The 20,229-nt window shown below is 41.2% G+C and overlaps 1 protein-coding gene across 1 annotated transcript in view; it reads right to left on the bottom strand.

The window, feature by feature from the left end:
• The window catches only part of MMP20 (matrix metallopeptidase 20), a 42,837-nt gene extending 23,014 nt beyond the window's left edge, over window positions 1-19,823 (bottom strand). The window contains exons 1-6 of the mRNA XM_063095575.1: window positions 19,698-19,823; window positions 12,226-12,473; window positions 8,156-8,304; window positions 6,051-6,176; window positions 5,076-5,237; window positions 2,708-2,849 (exon numbers count right to left, since the gene is read on the bottom strand). Coding sequence (XP_062951645.1) covers window positions 2,708-2,849; window positions 5,076-5,237; window positions 6,051-6,176; window positions 8,156-8,304; window positions 12,226-12,473; window positions 19,698-19,823 — 953 coding nt within the window. The remainder of the gene's footprint in view (window positions 1-2,707; window positions 2,850-5,075; window positions 5,238-6,050; window positions 6,177-8,155; window positions 8,305-12,225; window positions 12,474-19,697) is intronic.
• Window positions 19,824-20,229: the final 406 nt, after the last annotated feature.

The following is a 20,229-nucleotide window of genomic DNA, read 5'->3' as shown; positions in this document are numbered from 1 at the left end:
GCAGGAAGTTAGGAGCATGGCTCTGGAGTAGATAATTTGGGTGTCGATCCCGGCTCCACCAATAAGTTTCTCATTCTTTAAGTTTCCTTTCTATGCCTTATAAAAAGAGAGTAATACTTTGTATCTCACAAGGGTATTGCAAGGATTTGATAACAAAGTGCTTGGCATAGTAAGTACTGAACACATTGATGCCACTATTATCATCAGACAATGCCCTTATTTTACAGAGAAGGAAGAGAGGTTCAAGGTCCCATGATGAGTTACTGGCAAGTCCAGTGCTAGAAGGGGCCACTCCTGACGCTCTGTCCTCCTCATACCTCTTCCTAGTTCTTTGGAATTGTCTGTCCTACCACACTCCCTCATCAAATCTGAAATGGGTGAAGATGAAAAGGGGATGACGAAGCAGATTCATGGTAGCCATCCACCTCTCCTGTACTGCCTCCGCTGATCGTTCATTTCTACGTGTCTCTTGCACCTATGCCTGCCCTTCTGTACTGTTACCACCTTCAGTATTTATAGTCAACATCATGTCAAAAGATGTATCACCTTCAAGTAGCCATTAGTAATTTCTAAATGCACATAGTTTGATAAACAGAGGGATTTCTTGTTTGCTTTTTAAAGAAAACATCTATAATTGAATGAAATGGTATCATATCTTTGACTTCACTGTCTCCTTTCCCCTACCGCATCCACTGATAGTTACCTAAAGAATAAGCTACACCCTCCGTGATGGCTGGCACCTCATTTCTACACCAGTGAACAAGTGCTACGTGCTGTTTCAGTCTGAGTGGTGTGGACTCTGGCAATCCTATCCTTCAGGGGAAGCCGATGGTACTTAGTACCACGTTGCAGGCTCCTCCTGTCCTGTGCCTTGCCTACCACTCCCGGGTCACTGCCCACCAATTCTGCTTGGTTGACTTTCTGGTAATAATTGATAAAAATAACACATAATCAATAAGTCTTAAAAAATAAAAAATCATCAATAAAAATAGATAATAAAAAAGAATAAATCGGGTTCTCCAAATATGAGTACCTCAAGTTCCTTCTAAGTCTTCATTGCCATTGTTCATAGTTTTTGATTCCCACTCTTGGAAATAGTAACTGCCTTTTACTGTATGTCTGGCATGTTACTTGCCCAGGGTCACCTCACCATGGGCCAAAATTTAAACCCATGTAGTCTGCTATAAAAGCCTCAGTTCCTGGGCTCTGCTCTAACTTGTCTTTGAAAAGTGAATGCCTGCCCATTGTTGACAATTTTGTTCAAGCTATCCCTCATTTTCAAAAATTAGAAAGAATCTAGATGTTGATACGTGTGGGATTGGTTAAATAAGTAAAGATATATCTATTCATTGGAATAATATATAAAATAAAAAAAATTAAAATTCGTTGACATGGAAAAATAAAATATTGTCGGGTCAAAAAAGTTTGTAAATTAACACAACTAGTGGAAATACTTGCCTCTCTTTCATATTTAAAATATACATACATCTACCTGAAGAAAAAAATCTGTATTATGCAACAACATGGTTAACAATGTGATTACTCTGTGTTATGAACTAAGAGCTTGTGTCCCCCCAAATTCATATGTTGAAGCCGTAATTCTCAATGTGGTGGTATTTAAGGGGCTGGCCAGTTATCTAGTCGGTTAGAGCACTGCCTTGAAACACCAATGTGGTGGTATTTGGTGATGGGGCCTTTGGGAGGTAATTAGATTTAGATGAGGTCCTGAGGGTAGGGCCTCTCATGATGGGATTAGTGCCCCTATAAGGAGATGATATAGTTTGGATATACTTATCCCCCCAACCTTTGTCCCCACGAAGGTCATGTGGAAATCTCACCCCCAATGTGGCAGTGTTAGGTGTTTGGGTCATAGGCGCAAATCCTTCATGGATAGACTAACGCCTTCCCATGGGCTTGGCAGTGATGAGTGAGTCTCACTCTGTTAGTTCCCACACGAGCTAGTTGTTTAAAGGACCCTGGTGCCTCTCCTCTGTCTTTCTTGCTTCCTTTTGCCATAAGAGGTGATCTTGTACCCACCAGCTGCCAGCTGTTCTCTGCCATGAGTAGAAGCAGCCTGAGGCCTGCCGCAGATGCAGCTGTCCCAGAATCATGAGCCAAATAAGCCTTTTTTCTTATAAATCACCCAGTTTCAGGCATTCCGTTATAGCAACACAAAAACAGACTAATACAGGAGAGATACCAGAAAGCTCGTGTGTTCTCTCTCCACACAAAGAGGTCATGTGAGCATACAGCAGGACTACAAGCCAAGAGAAGAAGCTGCAGAATGAGACTAACTTTGCAGCCACCTCGATCTTGGACTTCCCAGCCTCCAGAACTGTGAGAAATGAATTTCTGTTGTTTAAGCCACTTACTTAACTGTTACCTTGGGAAATTTACTTGCTCTCTTTGAACTGCTTTCTACATCTGTAAATCGGGGATTCTTTCTGCAGTGGAAAAGGTTAGAAGAAATACTGTATATATATGGAAAACACTTAGCACAGCACCAACACCATACTAGGTGCTCCGCAAACACTAGTTTTGGCAGTTCTAAATCTCCCCCCAAATCCCTACCTCCCACCCTATTGCCACACAGGACAGCACTTCTGCATGATCTTCATACATGGTGGCAACAAAGGCCTCTACAGCCATGCTTGTCTGGAGGTGGAGCTGAGGCCCAACAAGAGTTGGTGGCATGTCTGAGGCTTACCGGTCCCTGAAGAACAGGAGCTCCTTTCCCAGCATTGTCACTGCATCAAAGTATGAACTGGAGTCACAGAGATCGGGGATGGATGGCCTATGAGGGGGGCCAAGGGGCACCGAGGGTTTTCCCAGGAATGTTTTCCGAGGTCCTAGGATTCAAGGTGATCTGGTCAAAATAGGAATGGGACTTTGGAGTTTGAACACCTCTGCTCTAGAGACCTGGGGGAGCTTGTACACTTTCCATCTCTATATGTGATAAAGAGCATGGCTGTCGATGACATGTAGACATGGGGTGGAAGCCTGGCTTCCCTAGTTGCTGAGTTGTGTGATTTGAGGCTAATAATTTAACCCTTTTAAACCTCGGCGTCCTCCATTGTAAATAGGGAGAGGTAATAATAGTACCTACCTCAGAAGGTCATTGTGAGAATTAAATAATGCCTGTAAAGTACTTAGTAGAGCGCTTGCTTGGCACATAGTAAATGTTCAAAAAATTGGTTGCTATTATTTTATTGTTATACATATTTTGTTGATCTCTGTTGGTGTTCCAAATTAGAAATGTAATTTAAAAATTGCCATGGATTATTTCTTTGTAATTGAGTTATTTTTTCTCAATAAGATTAGAACTTTCTTGTGTGTTTTCCTACTATTTTTATATACTCCTTGGCATCTGGCACTGTGTTTAAGCCTTCTATGAGGCACCCAGGAAAGACTGGGTGAATTCTTGTGGAATTGATACACACTGAAGGTGTTTGCTGTTTAAAAGTATCTTCTGCTGGATCCTGTTGTAAAACAGAGACTCACTCCTTGAGAGAGCTGTCGGTGTATTTTCAACTCCTGCTTTGCATCTCTGAGGACTATCTGTCAGCTGCAGAAATATGAGTGGGCTGTTGTAACCAGAGGAGAGAATCAGGAAAGAAGCGAGGCACAGGGAAAAGGAAAGGGTCAGAGAGGGGTTGAGATCAGAGATGGAGTAGGGATGAGCAATGTGGTGAGGATCACAGGTGGGGTGAGACTTCAGGAGAAGATCAGAAACTAGAAACTGATCAGATCAGAAAGGTAATGAATGTCAGAAGTGGCCAGGTGGTTGAAGGTGGGTGATGTGTATGCTGCCTGGCAACATAAACCCATGCTTTTACATTTCATTCACTTGTGTAAAAATGGCAATGTCAAAATATGTGCTTTGGCTCCCGGCCAAGGGACAATGGCTATCAAAATGGCAGTGACTTAGCAGTGCACAAGGATCTATGAGGGCAAGTATTTGGGCTTGGCTCTTCTTTGCTGCCCATGGAAATTGCTCCATGTTGGAGCTCTGCCTGTAGATGTTCTGGAGCTGAGTTAGTAGAATGGAGACATGCACAAAATTTTTTTCTGTCCCTCAGGGTGGAGCGGAGCTGGTACCTACCCTCTGTTGGAAATGGATGGAGCTGGCAGAAAGGCTTCTTTGGATAAAATCTGTCTTTTGTGCCTCAGGTGAAATCTGTTCAAGATGTGTGTGCCCATTTCTAATCAGCCAGATGGTCTGACCAACACACAGGAAGGCACTGGGGGTCTGGGCTCTCCAGGCCCTTTAGGCTGGCAGGAAGGAGAGAGGCTGTGGCAAGCAAAGGATGAATAGCCAGTTTTCCAAGGCTCAAGGGAAAGTCAGTTACCTAGATTTTTTCTGCCTTTTATTCATGAATGAAAAATTGCCAAGATTCCTTCTTAGAATTAATAGATTTGTTTTTCCCTTAAGGAAAATTGGATATCGAGTCTCTAATAATCCCTATTACCTTTTGAAAGAATTACACTTGAGGTAATTTTGACTATCTCAGGATACTTCCTGTCTTTGAACCTCAGCTTTCTAAGGCACGAAATGAGGAAAACATTTCATTCCCCACAGCTTGTCATGAGGGTGGTGTGCAATGACACATGTGAACAAGTTTTGTAAACTGCAGATTGGTCTATACGGCTGAGTCATGGAGTTCTTATCATCATCATTGCTATTTTTAGGGAGATATGGTCACTTATCTGCAAATGGGTGAGCACCATGTATAAGAATTAGAAAATATAGTCATCCTCTCCCAGTGTGTGAATCCTGACCTGCATTAAAAAAAAACAGATAAATGACTTTGTTTTTTATGGCCATCTAGGGACCAATATGCTTTGGAGTAAAGAGGTAAAATTTAATTGCACTTCTTAGAGAAGAAAGCAATATTTATAACTGGTGAATAAGCTCTTCACAAGAAGGCATAGTTGTGGCTGTGGTCTCTAGCTTAATCTTTACCTATGCAGGTAGCTCCTGGAAAATACACTTTCTTTAAGTTGGAGACTGAATGAATGTCACTTTCAGGGTTCCTGTCACTTTTCAGGGTTTCAAAGAAGTATAGCGATCATACCGTACAGTGCCTGGATCCCTTTCACATCATCCTTGGGGAGGTGGAAGTCGTAGGGATCCTGGTACTTATAAGTTGGGTACATCAGTGCTGATGGGTCTGTGGAATGGGCCAGGCCCAGTGCATGGCCAAATTCATGAGCAGCAACAGTAAACAAATTGAAACCTAAATAGAATGAGAGAAAAAAAAAACAACAACATCAACACGGGTTTTTGTTTTCTCCATCTTCTGTCTTTATAGAACTTACTCCCAAACCGCAGTTAACTCATCTCCTTTTCATAACTGGACTATTCAAAGGTTGGTAGGTTATTCTGACACTTAGCTTTGTTGACTTTAGTTCTTTTCCTCTTGGCTAGAAGGGGATTCTGGTGGGGGAGGATGAAGATGTAAGTCAATCCATTTTGCTCATTGCCAATGACACTTAGTTAGAGGGATAAAGAAGGACCTTGGAGCTAATAGTGGCACTGATATTTGGCAATAATACATAGATTTAGACCACAAATACTTTAGTAGTTCCCTGCTATTTTAGCTACTCCTCTTTATACATGTTTCACGGTGAAGATTTCCAGATGGCTTGCATGATATTCTGGAACATTTATACCCATCCCCATCATGCTTCTCAGGAAAGTACTGATTCCCTTGGGTCATTTCTGAATGTAGCCTGCTTGCAAGTACAAGTAAGAAACAATAAGTACTTGTACTATATAGTTGAAGGAAAAGAGAGCTGTGTTTTGAGGAGGGGATTGCTGGTTCTTGAGAGTATATGCTATGAAACAGAGATCAGACACGTCTACAGCACAACTGGGGGTGGGTCTTTTCCCTTATGGTGTTCCCTTTTGGATTTTTGGCTTACTTGTTTTTCCTAGCCAGCCCCCCAAGTTAAAGGGTGGCTTGGGACGTTGAACCTCAAGGTTTCATGATGGAAGCCCAGAAGAAGGTACAATATTTTCCAGGTTATGGTGAATTGTGCATATATACCATTCTTTCCCATAGTCCACTTCTCAGCATTGTCGAAATGTGTATCTCCTCCCAGGCCTTCTCCAGGTGCAAATGCATGGGCTAGCGTCCCTCGAGGCCCATCGAATGGGTAGGAATCCCCGTGATCTAAACAAATGGGGAGAAATGCCAACGGGATTGAGTTCTTCTAGCAATCTTGAGGGGCACATGACATTACAGAGAATGGACAACATTTTTTTTTTTTTTTTGGTGGCTGGCCGGTATGGGGATATGAAGCTTTGACCTTGGTGTTATCAGCAGCATGCTTTCACCAACTGAGCTAACTGTCCAGCCCTGGATAACATTTTGAATAGCAATGACACTTACATTTACTTTTCAATATTTATTTTTAATGATAAGAAGTTCCCAGTAGATGAGTAACTACCCATTGAAAAATAAAAATGGCTATTTTGTACTTCAAAGATAGCAAGCCCTAAAGATAAGAAAACTTTTTTTCTTATTGTCTTCATTGTGACTTCTGTTAACTGACACATAGTGTATGCACTGTGGACTGTGTTCACTCCATGCATTACAAAAGGAGAAAGAACAGAGACATTTGATAGCAACCTCGTCTGCTGATGAGAATGTGAACCTGTTGCAGAATGAGCTTTCAAAATACTTTTCAGCTGAGGTGGTGGCAGTAAATTGAGCAGGTGTGTGCTTTCTGTTTTTCTAGCACAATATAAAACAATTTAAGGAAGTGTCAAAAAAGGAAATTTCTCTGTAATTTTGATATGCTTTCATGCATAAAACTCATGAATGTAACAAAGGTGATTATAAAATCCTAACTTTTAAAGCTTTACATTTTTTTTGTTTTATGATCTATATTTTAATTTACAGCTCATTACAAATTTAGTAAAAAGGAAGAAGAACAAAATGAGGGATGTAGTAGAAGCAACATTTCACAATTTTTTAGAATGTTAGTGAGGATTTCTTGTTTTTTTAAAAACAAACAAACAAAAACAAAAACAAATTTCTGACATGCCACGCCTCAATTTTTAGTGGTGTTTAGTCAGGTTTCATGTCCTGAGGACTTAATGCAGTGGTGGTACAGTCACTAGGCAGCTTGTGTGTTAGGAGACAGGAAGGACACCAGCTTGAAAGATGGAGAGAACCAGACATTAACTCCATGGCCCCCAAACCTGCCCCGAGTCACACTGTCCTGCCACTTCACCAGGGGTGGCCTTTTCCCCCCAGTAGGAACAGAACCTGCCATGAACCAGGTTACACCCAGGGCCATTTCTAAAGGGTTTGTACTCAGGACCTGCTTGATCTTCTCTCGCCTAGCTCCTGAGCATGTTATCCCCCAGTGATATTGGGTTAAAATTAAGATCAGGACTTGAAACGACAAGGACACTTAGAAATGTTGTCTGTGGAGGGGAAAAGGCAGGGCTCTCACTTACCTTGACTGTCAGGAAGCTGAGAAGGAAAAGGAATTTCATGGGTCATCTGGCCTTTCCTTTATCTACTTCCCAGCCATGTTTCTCTGGAAAGGACTCAGAGCTCTGCACCAATCCCTGTGCAAACTTATGCCTTTACTCCCTCGCAGGATGAGAGTGGGTAAGAGGAAGAAGTGGGCAAGCTGGAGGCAGGACCTCACATGCACTTCCTGAAAGGTAGTCTGCAAGTGTGGACTTCCCTAACCATTGCTGCAGGGGGCGAAGCTGCGTCAAGGTTGCCGTGGAGTTTATTTCCTTCAGTGAGGATTCAAGATGGGAGATTCTTGGCCTATATGGAAGGGGGTATATAATGATGAACATGACAGGAATGGGAGGTCAGGTGGCCTAGACAATGGAAAAGGCAAGTCTGGCAGAATGTGTCCCCTACTGGGGCAAAACCATAAGGAAACTTGTTACAGTGACTGTATTCTATAGCTGTGTCTAATGATGACAGGAAATGCTAAGTACACCTTTTTCTGTTTTCTGGCCAGGGGAAGATCATGACTTGGCCGTGGTCTTGGCCTCTGCCCATCACAGCATTGTGTGGGGGAGGACTGTGCTGGTCACTTGGATTAAATATGCAGAAGAAACAGTGGTGGAATATTCTCCTTTAGATTAGTAGATGGAACCCAAGAAGCAGCACAGTACCTCCAGTTTCAAAAGATATCATGATATCCGCTTCTCCTGCGAGGACTCTAACAAAGTTCAAAGGGACAGCGCCACTCCAGGCCTGCAAGGCCATCTCTACGGCTTTGTCCACCTCCACAGCACTCATGGAAGGTGTGTATTTGGATATTCTGTGAAAATAAGAGGAACAGGTTTTCCTTTCTGTAAATGCTTCCAAGTGAAGAAGGCAGGAATTATGTTATTGGTTGTATTAAAAATAAAAATGTTGAACATAAATCTACAATTTAGTTATTTTCCTCTCAAACAAGAGTTCTTATTTTGCTTTTATTTATTTTAAATTGCTGTATGTTAAACAAGAAGAAGAATGAAAGGGAGAAATAAGAGGGCACTGAGGTACTGAAAGAGTTTGGCTTTCGTTGTTATTGCACTACCATTAATTAAAAAAAATAATACTCGTGTAATGTTACAGCTAGTAAAAAGTCCATTCCTTCAAGTGGTTTTCATTGAGAGAGGACCTCTTTCTCCCCGAAAGGGACTGAAAATTTTCAGTTATAAAATTATACACGTGGAGTTTTGAGGTTTTGCAAATTCCCATTCAAAGACCATCAGGATTTCCCCAGGGTTGTTGGGAAATGTTTTTTCTTAAAATAATGCATTCCTAAAGAGGAAGTGTTAGCTTTAAAAAAGGATGCTCACTGGGACTGAAAAAGGGTTGAGTCTTTCAGCAAGTCCTGGTGTAAGAACGACATTTGAAGGCAGAAAAATGTAGTGCTTTTTGGACAAACATAGGTGGAGACAGAGCTGGTGGTTTTCTAGAACTTTCTGCTCTGGAGCCCAGGAGCTGGGATTTTTGTTAGCAAACAAAGGAAGGTCAGGAGAGAGAAACTCTTTCCTGGATGTTGGGCCGGGCTGGAATAATGGATGCAAAGTGAGAAGCTAGATCTCTGTGAGAGCCAAACTTGGGAGCAGGGACAGAGCTTACTTCCTCTTTTTCCAGCTCCTAGTCCGGTGCTTTGCACATAGTAGATGCTCAGCAAATGCTTGATCAATAGACGAGCTAATGAATAAAAGCCAGTGGTGTTGGGGCCTACTCAGTGGTTCTCAAACTTTAGGACCTGTCATAACTATCTAGGAAGCTTGTTAAATATACAGCTGTGGTTCAGAAATCTGCATTTTAATAAGTATCCTAGGTTATTCTGATGCAAGTGATATAATTTCATTTGGAAACCAACAGCAGTAATCCTGGGGTCCCAAAAGGAAGAATCATATTCCACAGAGAAGATGGTAAACAGCTCACTTCAGGACTGGAGAGGGAAGAAACAAGGAGCTTCCTCACGCCAGGGGTTGAGGCCAAGAGGAGGGAGCTGTAGAGTTGAAGAGGGAAACCAGAAAGACCTTCAAAGGGACTATTTAATGCTTTCAAAATATGCCAAGCCGCCTGTATAACACGAGTCTGTGATTTATCACAACTCCGGATTGTGGGTGCCTTGAAATCCCCTCACATGTTGGATAAGTCAGCCATATCTTTGAGCTGACTGTGTGTTGGGCTGGAGAAAACAAGGATGGAGAAAAGAGAAAGCACCAGAAAAGAATATGGAGAAGATCCTGGCCCAGGGTCTAGAGACTGATACAGCAATAGTAATAACAGCTAATATTCTTTGAAGACAAAGTATGTGCTAGATGTTGTTCTAAGCCCTTTTTGATGCGGTATGTTAGCTAATCCTCACAACAACCCACAAGAGGTAGGATATAATAATCATCATCTACATTTTCTGCTAAGTCAGGATTTGAGCCCAGTCTGTCTGGCTCCAAAGCTTATAGCAGCACTTAAGCCCTGTGCTGTGTTCTTCCTTTTTTAATCCTCTGGGCTATGTTATAAGAAGTTATTCCGAGATCTAGATACAGAGTACTAAGATAGCCTCTAGTGTCTTTTTCAGGGGAAGAGGGCAGGGGAGCTATTTGGGAGCAGGAGTGGGTGGGCAGTGTGAGTGTGCTGTATGGGGTTGTGGGGGTGCCCAACTTGTCGCGAGGGTATTATTATGCCTCTCCAAGTCCACATTATCTTGATCTGTGCCCTCTGTCTTCACTGTACATAGACTAAGATTCTAGGACACAGTTTATTTTAAGAAAATTATGAAAAGGCTCTATAGATTTATATGCATTTTCTCTTATCTCCTAATAACTTGCGTGCTCAACTCCTTAAGAGATTTTTCTTTCCCAATTGCTTTGATTTTTTTGTTCAGAGCGCCACCTTATGGGTTCATAGGCTCATGGCAGGTAACGAGTGGCCAAGCCGAATCCTCTGGCGGCTGCCTGTGTTCGCGCCCCTCGTTTGATCACATGGACTCACTCGTGTGCTGGAACAGTTTAACGACCGCTTCTGGAAGGAAAAAATAACCCTCCTGATTTGTATGGTTCACTGGTTTCTGCGTTGTAAATACCCTCACTATGGCTAATCTCAAGCCACCAAGTTGCCATCACTGAATGCGACGTTGGGAAGAGAGGAGCAGGAGCAAACCACTGTGTAGTGTTTCCACTATGTGGACGAAACAGATGTTAATAGCCTCATAAACACAGATAATGAGATGTGGAAAATAGAAAGTGATATATTTTCATTAGCTTTGTTTTTTAATATAATTTATTTAATTGTAAGTTTGCATAATTTAAACTTAACTGGCTGTGTCTTAGCAACCAGCTCACAAAGTTCATGGAAACTTAACAGCTGGCTGCAAAATTCCTGGCATTATAAAGACTGGCTCCTGTGAGCCGTCAGGAGCCAGCTCCAGCACGCCACTGCTGGACTACTGTAACAGTCAAGCCTTTCTCCATCTCCAGGTATCTTTCAGTTGGACTCATTCTAAAAAGGCAGTCTGATCCTGATCCCGGCCCGGCTCTCCATTGCCCTGGGATGAAGTCCAAACTCCTTCACATCATGTTCCAGCCGCCCTTCAGGCTGCTTTGACGACCACATTTCCCAGCATTCCCCTTCTGGCACCCTCTCCTCCGGTGCATGCACCAGGCACTGTTGGCAAGAATGCTGCCCAATGCGCCAGGCCATTCCACTGTCTGCTGCTATTTGCTTGGTCTGCTTTTCTATTTGGAAAACCTCTGACATTTGCAAGGCCTGGGGAAAGATTACAAGTGGAGGCCACTCTTCTTTTCCAATGCTGCATCCATCTGGCATGAGCAAGGCCCACATAGGCAGACCAAGGGGCAGGTACTGTACATGGTCCACCCGTGGTGGAAGGGACCTGGCGAGGAGGACTATGCTGTCCCCAGAAGCAGGTCAGGCTGCTGGGCCCGAGAATTCCAGCTTCTGTACTCAGAGCATAGGGAGGAAGGACAAAGGTTGTGGCTGGGTGTGTCCCCTTGGTCTACACGGGATGAGGCCAGAGGATGAGGAGGGTACCAGGAGAGGGTGGCAGGAGATTGGGGCTAAAGGCAGAACTGCTTCTACTTTGCCAGCTCATATCAGGCTCAGATGTCACCGCCAGTCTCTGGGCAACTTGGTAGCTCCCTCTAGATTCTGCCCCACCAGTTCTCTGTTTACACCTGTGGTTTCACACTTTTCACACAGAGCTGGAGCTATCTGTTTGCATGTCTGTCTCCTGCAAAGGACTATGAGTTCCCTAAGGTCAGAAAATGTGATCTATTTACTCTTATAGCTCCAAAATTGAATGCCTGTAGTAGGCACTTAATAGATCATCAATAAGTAATTTTCAGAATCAATAAAATAATTTATTAATAGATGAGTTTATCTTTCTTAGTGAGCAGGTTAAGAAAACAGGTTTGTACTGTCAGGACATTAATACTAGACAACTACTTTCCTTTGAAGATTAATGTGATGTTGCTAACTAGTAAAATTGTGTGTAATGTCTAAAATGGCCAGTCATTATGATAATCCTGAGATCACATTTTCTGGTGAATTGTCCATTGTCACTGTCTAACAGCTAGACCTAAAAAGTTCTTACTCTTTGTTTTGGTTCTGAGGAGTCATAACTTTTATAGAGATCAGAGGGAAGACATTTTTTAAAGAAAAGAAGAGACCGAAGGTGTTTCTCTCTGAGTTTGGAAAGACTCGATCTCATTACCTGTATGTCAAAGTATTTTTTTTCCATTTGGGTTCACCTGGGAAGAGGCGATAGTTTGCCACATCAGGAACTCCACAGCGAGGCCTCTTCATCACATCCATGGTGGTCTGGTCTAACTTTCCAGTGACTTGGAGGCCAAAGAACGCTTGCAGCTCCTTGATCTTCCTCACCATGGAATTGCCCCCTTTTGCAACCATCTCACCAATCTGGTGTCCTCCTTTCTTTGTGTAATACTTGTCAAGATACGCCTGAAATGGAGAGGGCAGCTGACACTTCCAGGGCATAGTCTGGGAAATACTCATGCTCAGGTAAGACAGGAAACAATATTCTTAATGTATTAAAAATAGTGTGTAGCGTAGATTCCCATTTTTGGAAAAAATTAGACATGTTTGCATAGATAAAGCTTAGATATCCCAAATTATTCATGATTGTTATTGGGTGGTAGATTTTAGATTTTTTTCTTTTGTCCATCTGCATTTTATAGCTTTTCTGAACTGAATGTAATGAATATGCATTTTTGCCTTAATTTTATAAAAACGATGGCAGGAAACTGATGTGAACATTTTCCCCATGGATTAATTATTTGTTATTGAAATTATTTACCCAACTTGCTAAAAAAGGCTAGCTGGTTTCTTTGGTAAACAGTTATTGGTATCATATTTTCATCACGCATAATGCGAATCAGTATGTTTTTCACTTTCAGAGATGTTATATTCCAGCCTCTCATCCTATTCAAAGGCAGAGGGTTGATCTATTTTTCAGCTGAGGCACTTAGTTCAGGTGTGCCCCACACATGAGGTGGACATTGTTTCCAAGGGGCAGGTTTTCTAGGGCCGGCTTTTTATCCTGTGAGGCAAATAAAATGAGCCATAAATTATAAGGCTTTCATGTGTATCTAAAGACTTAAACCCTTTAGTATAAGTTGTTCAAACACTTCTATGGCTCAGGACTGGGATTAGGGTAAAATGGATGAAGCAGGGTTATGCATAAACAGGGTTGAGGCCTGCCTTTGGCCCAGGAATTTTACCTATGTGACTTATTTCAGGAAAATAACCAAAGAGCAGCTAAAGATTTACATATTTTTGTTTTATATAATTTTACATTTATATAGTAAAGTTGTTCCTCAGTATCCTTGAGGGATTGGTTCCAGGACTCCCTCACAGTACCAAAAAGTGCAGGTGCTCAAATTTCTGATATAAAATGGTGTAGTATTTGCATATAATCTATGCATATCCACCTGTAAAAATCATCTCTCGATTACTTCTCATACCTAATACAATATAAATTCTATGTACATAGTTGTATTGTTTTTATTTATGTATTTTTTGTTGTATTGTTATGTTTAATTGTTTTATTTTCCCCAAATATTTTTGACCCACAGTTGGTTGAATCCTAGGATGCAGAAGCTGTGCATACAGAGGGCCAACTGTTTACAATTGCTTATTTATTAGATATAAATAATATATCATTTATCTGTATATTAACCATATATATTATGCAAATTATTTACTTACATATTATGCACACATTTTATATATATATATAAATAGTGAAAAATTGGAAGTGACTTTAATGTCTTACAATAGTGGATTTGTTAGATATATTTGATATATTCATGAGATGCATTACTAGACCTCTACTAAGATCATACTTTTGAAATATAAATATTTAATAGCTTTGAAGAATGCTCTTAATATAATGGCAATATACCAAGAAAAGCAGAGGAAAAACCTTTACGCAGATTATAATCACAATTCATAAATAAACCAAACACACAACACAATAAATAATGAAAGGAAGCATGTCTGAATATTAATGTTGATTACCTCTGGGTTCTGAAATTTGGGTGGCTTAATTTCTTTTTTACCCCTTCCTATATCCCAAAGGTTTCTACAATGAACATGGACTGTTATTTTTTTTTAATTGGTTATGAATATTCATGAGATACAAAGCTGGTTGTCACCCCTCGTGCCCGTGATGTGGGGGAGGACTGTTATTGTTAAGGAAAAAATAAAAGGAATAAGTCTTACTTGTTTGGAGAGGGTGCACTGTTTCCTCACTGCAGGGTCAACCGATCCTTCACTCCTACCCTGTGTGTGAGAGGACCTTGCTTTTGTGGTAGTGTCTCTTGTAAAAATTTTAGGTGAGATGAGAAGCCAAGGGGAGGAAAAGGGAGAGGCAGCCACACGGAACCCAGAAGAGGTGCTCTAAAACAAAGGCGTGACTAGATGGTTCCATTTCCATCTCTGGTCAGGCCATCTTCAGTGAGCATTTTACATTTCTGATCTTTTTTGCAAGATGAAGTTGATTGGATGAGTCACTCCTGTTTGCACAAGTTGACACTGTGATAATGCATGTAAGTGATCATGTCTGAATTTTATGCACCTCAGAGCCAAGCTTGGGGATAAGACCAGATGCTCCACATTTCTGAGACCATTTTGATTTCAAATATTTTGTTCCCCGTTAGGTTATGTGTTAGGTTATGTGTTTACACTCTGCATTGTAAATTTTGTTTCATAAAATATGATCATGTAAAGGAAGATGCTCGTGATAAATGAAGTGGAAAGCATGTTCATCACTACTATTACAGTATGAGCAGTGTATATAAACAAAAGTGACACGTATAGTCATAACTCAGGATGAGGGTGAGGACAGTGGTGGGTCACCAAAAACTCAGCAATTAAGATAAATATTTTAATGCAAAATTTTAAAAAACCAATATTAATGCAAAAAATCCATGATAAACAAAATTTTGAAATTTTAAATAAAGACAGGATTCATTCCTGCCTCTCTTGCCTCACCCAAATCCTGGCCCTGAATCATAAAAAAGTGTTTTGATAGATAGAGACCAAGGAATTAACAATGGTTATACCTTAATGATGGAATTAAGAGTATTTCATTTTAATCACAGAGTTTCATATATAGTATAACCTATATATACAGGCGGCTGGCTGGTATGGGGATCCAAACCCTTGACCTTGGTGTTGTCAACACCACACTGTACCCAAACAATTTATATAACCAAATGTTTTTTTGGTTAAAATATGCATAAGATTCTTGATCTATGGCACAAAAGGTTTAAGGCATAGTAAGTAGGATTAAAACAGTACCTTCTAATAAATTAAAAACAAAAATGGAAACTATTCCTACTTAAAAAGAGAACAAAAATTGGTCACAATTGGTAACATAAATGAATTGTTCCCTACCTGGTGCTCCCGTGGGACGTGGTTCTTATACTAGTAAAGCACCAGTTACATTGCACTATAAACCACCCTCTCCACTGATTTCTTGTCACCCTCACGTACTCAGCTGCAACGTTCTTCCTTTTGGGGACCGTGACTCCTTCACAAATACGGCTCTGTGCCTGACACAGTACTAGGCTCAGAGTAGATGCTCAGCAATGTGCGAGCTCTTTTTGTTTAGGCAAAATATGAAAATAAGCTTCTTTGAAGAATTATCGTGTGTCCTGAGAGCCCCAAATTCTGTGAGCTTTCTGGCCAAAGTTATTGACGAGGGTTTGCAGACTTTTCTGAGTCAAACTACTCTACCAGGCACTTAGAATTGCTTTTGTGTTATATTCTAACGCTTGCATGCAGTTGGCTCAACACTTAATATTGGCACGGGCCCAAAGATTTCAGGACTCACCAGAATTGTCCCATTTGCTCCTCATCTTCCCCACTCCCCACTGTTAAAAATCACAGAATTTTAGGGTTGATTATCAGGTGGTACTCTCTCCACTTCTTTTCCAACATTTGGCAAATAAAAATAGAGGCCCGGAGGTCCTTCCGTGCAAGCCAGTGGCCCAGGTCTCCCTCCAGACTCCTCATTCAGTGCGCTTTCCTATTGTCCTTCCTGAGAACTGAGAGTTTAGAGCTCAGACTTAAGTATGCTTCTGGACAAGGTGAAGTTCAAGGTATGGTTTCTTCAACATTTCTCTCTTTTTTGGCTAAGTCACAGAGATGGAAGTGTGAGAACTTTCGATGCTGTCTGAAACATCCTAGGCCGTAGTCCAGGCTGTTTCACTGACAAGCCTGGGCAATTATTTTGATTTCTTTTGGTTTCAGCTTTCTCATCTGTGAAATGGGGCTGGTTTCTGTCCAACTGACCACACCGTTGTGAGGATCCGTGAGGTCCTCAATGTGAAAATGCTTTTAAATGTATCAGAAGGCTTTAAAATGCCGTTTACTCACTAATTCTACTTCTGGAAACCTATCCTGAAAAAATAATTGTTTAGTTTAAGCTGATGTACAAAGATGCTCACAGAAACATTATTCATAAAGAAATAATCTATTTTTTTAATATAGGAAGTGGTTAAATAGATTATAGCTCACATATACTCTGGAATATTTGTGGCTTTAAAATAATGCTTAAAAAATACTTAAATATATAATGCTTAAAAATAGACTTAAAAAATAGTATAAAAATAAAAATTTTCTTATGAGAGACTAGTTAGTGAGAAAAGTAAGAACCGAATTTTGAAGACAATAACAACTAAAAATAATCTTTATCACAGAAAATAAAATGGCAGTAACAACACCTGAATTTAATAGTTTGTATTTGAAAGGTTGTATTTTTATTTTTTATTTTCTTTAATTATGAGTTCATAATAATGTAGTAATAAAAAATTGTTATTTTAAAAGACAGTTAAAAAAACCTGTTTTAAATATTGTATTGATGCTATTAATTTTTCTTTTTTTAAACAGACAGAAAAACCAGAATAAAACCCTGGACTATGAGAAGAGGTAAGCACTTTATTATTTTTTTTTATGGATTAAAAGAAAAAGCCTTTTATGCAAATTGGCAAATCAGAATTTAAAGGAGGCAAGTGGACATTAAATAAATCAACTAAGAACCTGCTTATCTTTTTAAGTGTAGATTCTTGTGTCCATGGGTTTTGGAAGAAGTGCTGGTGTCTGGAAACATGGCCTGCCTGGTGTTTCCAGGCACAAGAAGCCATTTGTTCTCAGGGAGTGAGTGATCTAGAAAGAAGAGAGCGGCCTCTGTAAGCACGTTCTCTGCTTAGCCTGCATCAGGCTCCCGGGCCTCAGATGGTCCACCGGCCTGGCCTGTTCCTGGGCTCAGCAGTGCCCCCTTCCGTGGTCTCTCCGCGGTGCTCTGAGATCGCACCCCGAGCTCCTTCACTCTGGGGCTGCCACACTTGCTGTTTCCACTGCCTGGGCTGCCCTGTCTTCAGGTCTTCATGTGACTGACTGGTCCTTTCACACAGATCAGGTTCATCTCAAATGTCGCTTCCTCCATGAGGCCTCTCTGGACTAATACGTTGAAAATGTCCCTCCCCTGCGTGCATCCCCCCACTGCCCCAGTCACTTCCTATCATCCTGGTTAATTTTTCCCCAGTATCACATCATTTTCTGAAATAATCTTGTGTACGTATTGATTGGCGTGTTTATCTCTTCCTGGCACCTCCCCACCAGTTCTGCCATCCCCATGAGAGCGCCCTGAGAGCAGGGACTTGACTCGTTTTGTTCCATGTGTTCTTCCAGCACAGACGCATAGCAAGCATTCAGTAAATGAACCTAAGCTGCCTATTTTCATGTTCTTGTTTGTGATCTTGTAAGGCGGATAAGGTTATTACACATTTCTCTAAACTATAAGGTGGGACATTAATCCCTTCTAGTCTCTGGGACCCACTTTAGAGGTCTGGCCAGATCATGTCAGCCTCCTAAAGAGGGATGAATGTCCCCCCCCAGTGCTGATGACCAGGACCATTGCTGTGTGCCAGGTGACAAGATGTGGACAAGGTCTTTCTGAGAGTATGTCATATGAGAGACTGACTTATTTTGGAGAGGAAGAAGTAAGGAATTACTAAAGGTCCCCATCATTCCAAGGCCACCCTATTCTTTCTAAACACATCTAGCTGATCCCTGATCTGCTAGGCCAGTAAGAATAGCTCCTCTAAAGAGTTTCTGGCCTCTTTCCTGCATAGACTGGGGCTGGCTATTTTTTTTTTTTTTTTCTGTAAAGGGCCAATGATCAATATTTTTGGCTTTGCAGGCTATACACTGCCATTGTGGTACAAAAGCAGTCATAGACAATATGGCCATGGCATATATATGGTTATGGCATATAACACACATGGCCAGGTTTGGCCTGTGGACTGTAGTTTGCCTGAGCCCTTGACTGGAATCAGGGTCTCCGGCCACCTCAGATCTGTTCTGGTCTCAGCATGGCCACCCTTCTGAAGGTCACAAAACCTCTGTAGCTTCTGAATCAGAGTGGCATGAGGCTAGGTCGGGGAAAATTGCATCTGGGAAGAAAGAATACGAACTAGGTGGCACTGATAAAACACAATTTTCAATAGATCTCAGTATTCTGAGTTCTTTTGAATTTAGTTAATCTAAAAGTGGGCTCAAGTCAAAGTTCAATTCAACAGGCCTGTACTGGGCATCTACTGTATTGTCTATATGCAGGGCAGGGTTGCTGTTCAAAATGTTTACTGAACTGGTGTAACAGGGGAGCTGACCAGTGAGAATGAACTAGTGGTGGAAACAATTGGTCCCTACGCCGGTGAGCATGGGTGAAAATTAGCTTTATAGTGCCACGGCCCAAGCAGTACCAGGTGCAGCCTGGTAGCGGGAAAGCGGCCCTGAGACAGAGCTGGTCATCGCAGACGTTCTAGAATTTTGACAGGCTCTTGAAAGAGAGGCCCACGTGCAAAAACATCTCCTCCACACATCTGCCACTAATGTCAGAAATTCCATCATTGGAAACCAATTTCTTTAGGTTAAGGATTACTACCTTCCTTTAATGCAAAAACACTTGGAAGCAAATACACATTGAATTATTTTGGGTTATGAGGTCTTTGCAAAAATTGTAGTATGAATTAACTAGATCAGATCCTTTCCAACAGGCAGATGGGAGAGATCTTAAAAGAAGAAAATATAGAATGTGTAAGTAAATAAGGGTAGTTGGGGAATATGCTTTAGAGAAGAAAGCCCCTCAAATGAGAAGCAGTTGACATCCAGGAAAAACTTTGTCCACTTTAAAATTAGATCAAGGTTACCCTGAATACAAGAGCCATTAAGAAAATGTGAACACAGGAGATCCTTTTGTTGAGACTGCTAGAAAGCTTAGCACTAAATTCACAGCCTGCCTTTGGTGTGCGACTTTTACACCTCGGTTTTTATTTTTCTGCCTCTATTTTTTTCTCTACATTATTCCTCAAATACTACTTTTGTCGTTTTGTACGGTATGTTTTTTACAAGCCACCTTGAATTCTGCATGAAGCAAGATACCTAGGTAGATATTTATTCCTTTATTAATTCAGTTATGCAACACCTGCCCTAATATGCCCCAGACATCAATCTTAGACAGATAGGAGATAGCATTGAGTAGATGTCGATGGACTTATAAAATAATTTAAAAAGAATGACAGATTTTTACTTATTTTCTTATCGTATGCTATGAGGTTTTCTGAGGCAGGAGTAGGAAGAGGGCAAAGATTCACAAACCTGTGCAAGGTGGTAGTTGTTCCTCAAGGTCCTGGGGGTGGCTGCAAATAGGGAGGGGGCTGCAGAGGAAAATTTCAAGGCTGTGACGAGGAGGACAGCGATGCCAGATGCAGGGAGCACCTTCATCTCCTCGAGGTAGCTTGGTAATTATATCAGCCTGGGGGATGGCAGAGACAGTGCACATTTGCACTACGACCCTGAGCTCCTTTTATAGAGTCAAACAGGTCTGGACCCTCTGAGAAGGATGATTCATGTCTCAAATGGTAATTACACATCTCATTTCTTTCCCTGATGACGGGGCAGCACAACTGTACACAGGAATCAGGGAATGCTTCATTCTTTGCAATTTACCAGGTGGTGAAAGAAGAAAAACAGTCACCTTTAATGAAATTAGTCAGCTACTCACCAAAATTGGGGTAAACTTGATTGATTTGAACCCAACGCAACCAAAACGTTTGATTAGTTTCAGTTTGCTGGTCTTTTTCCATTCCATTTACAGAAAAAGTAAATGATTAGAATACAATTCAATTTG

The sequence above is a fragment of the Cynocephalus volans genome, chromosome 4, assembly GCF_027409185.1.
Source record: "Cynocephalus volans isolate mCynVol1 chromosome 4, mCynVol1.pri, whole genome shotgun sequence".
NCBI lineage: Eukaryota > Metazoa > Chordata > Mammalia > Dermoptera > Cynocephalidae > Cynocephalus > Cynocephalus volans.
This window is presented reverse-complemented; position numbering and strand designations above follow the sequence as displayed.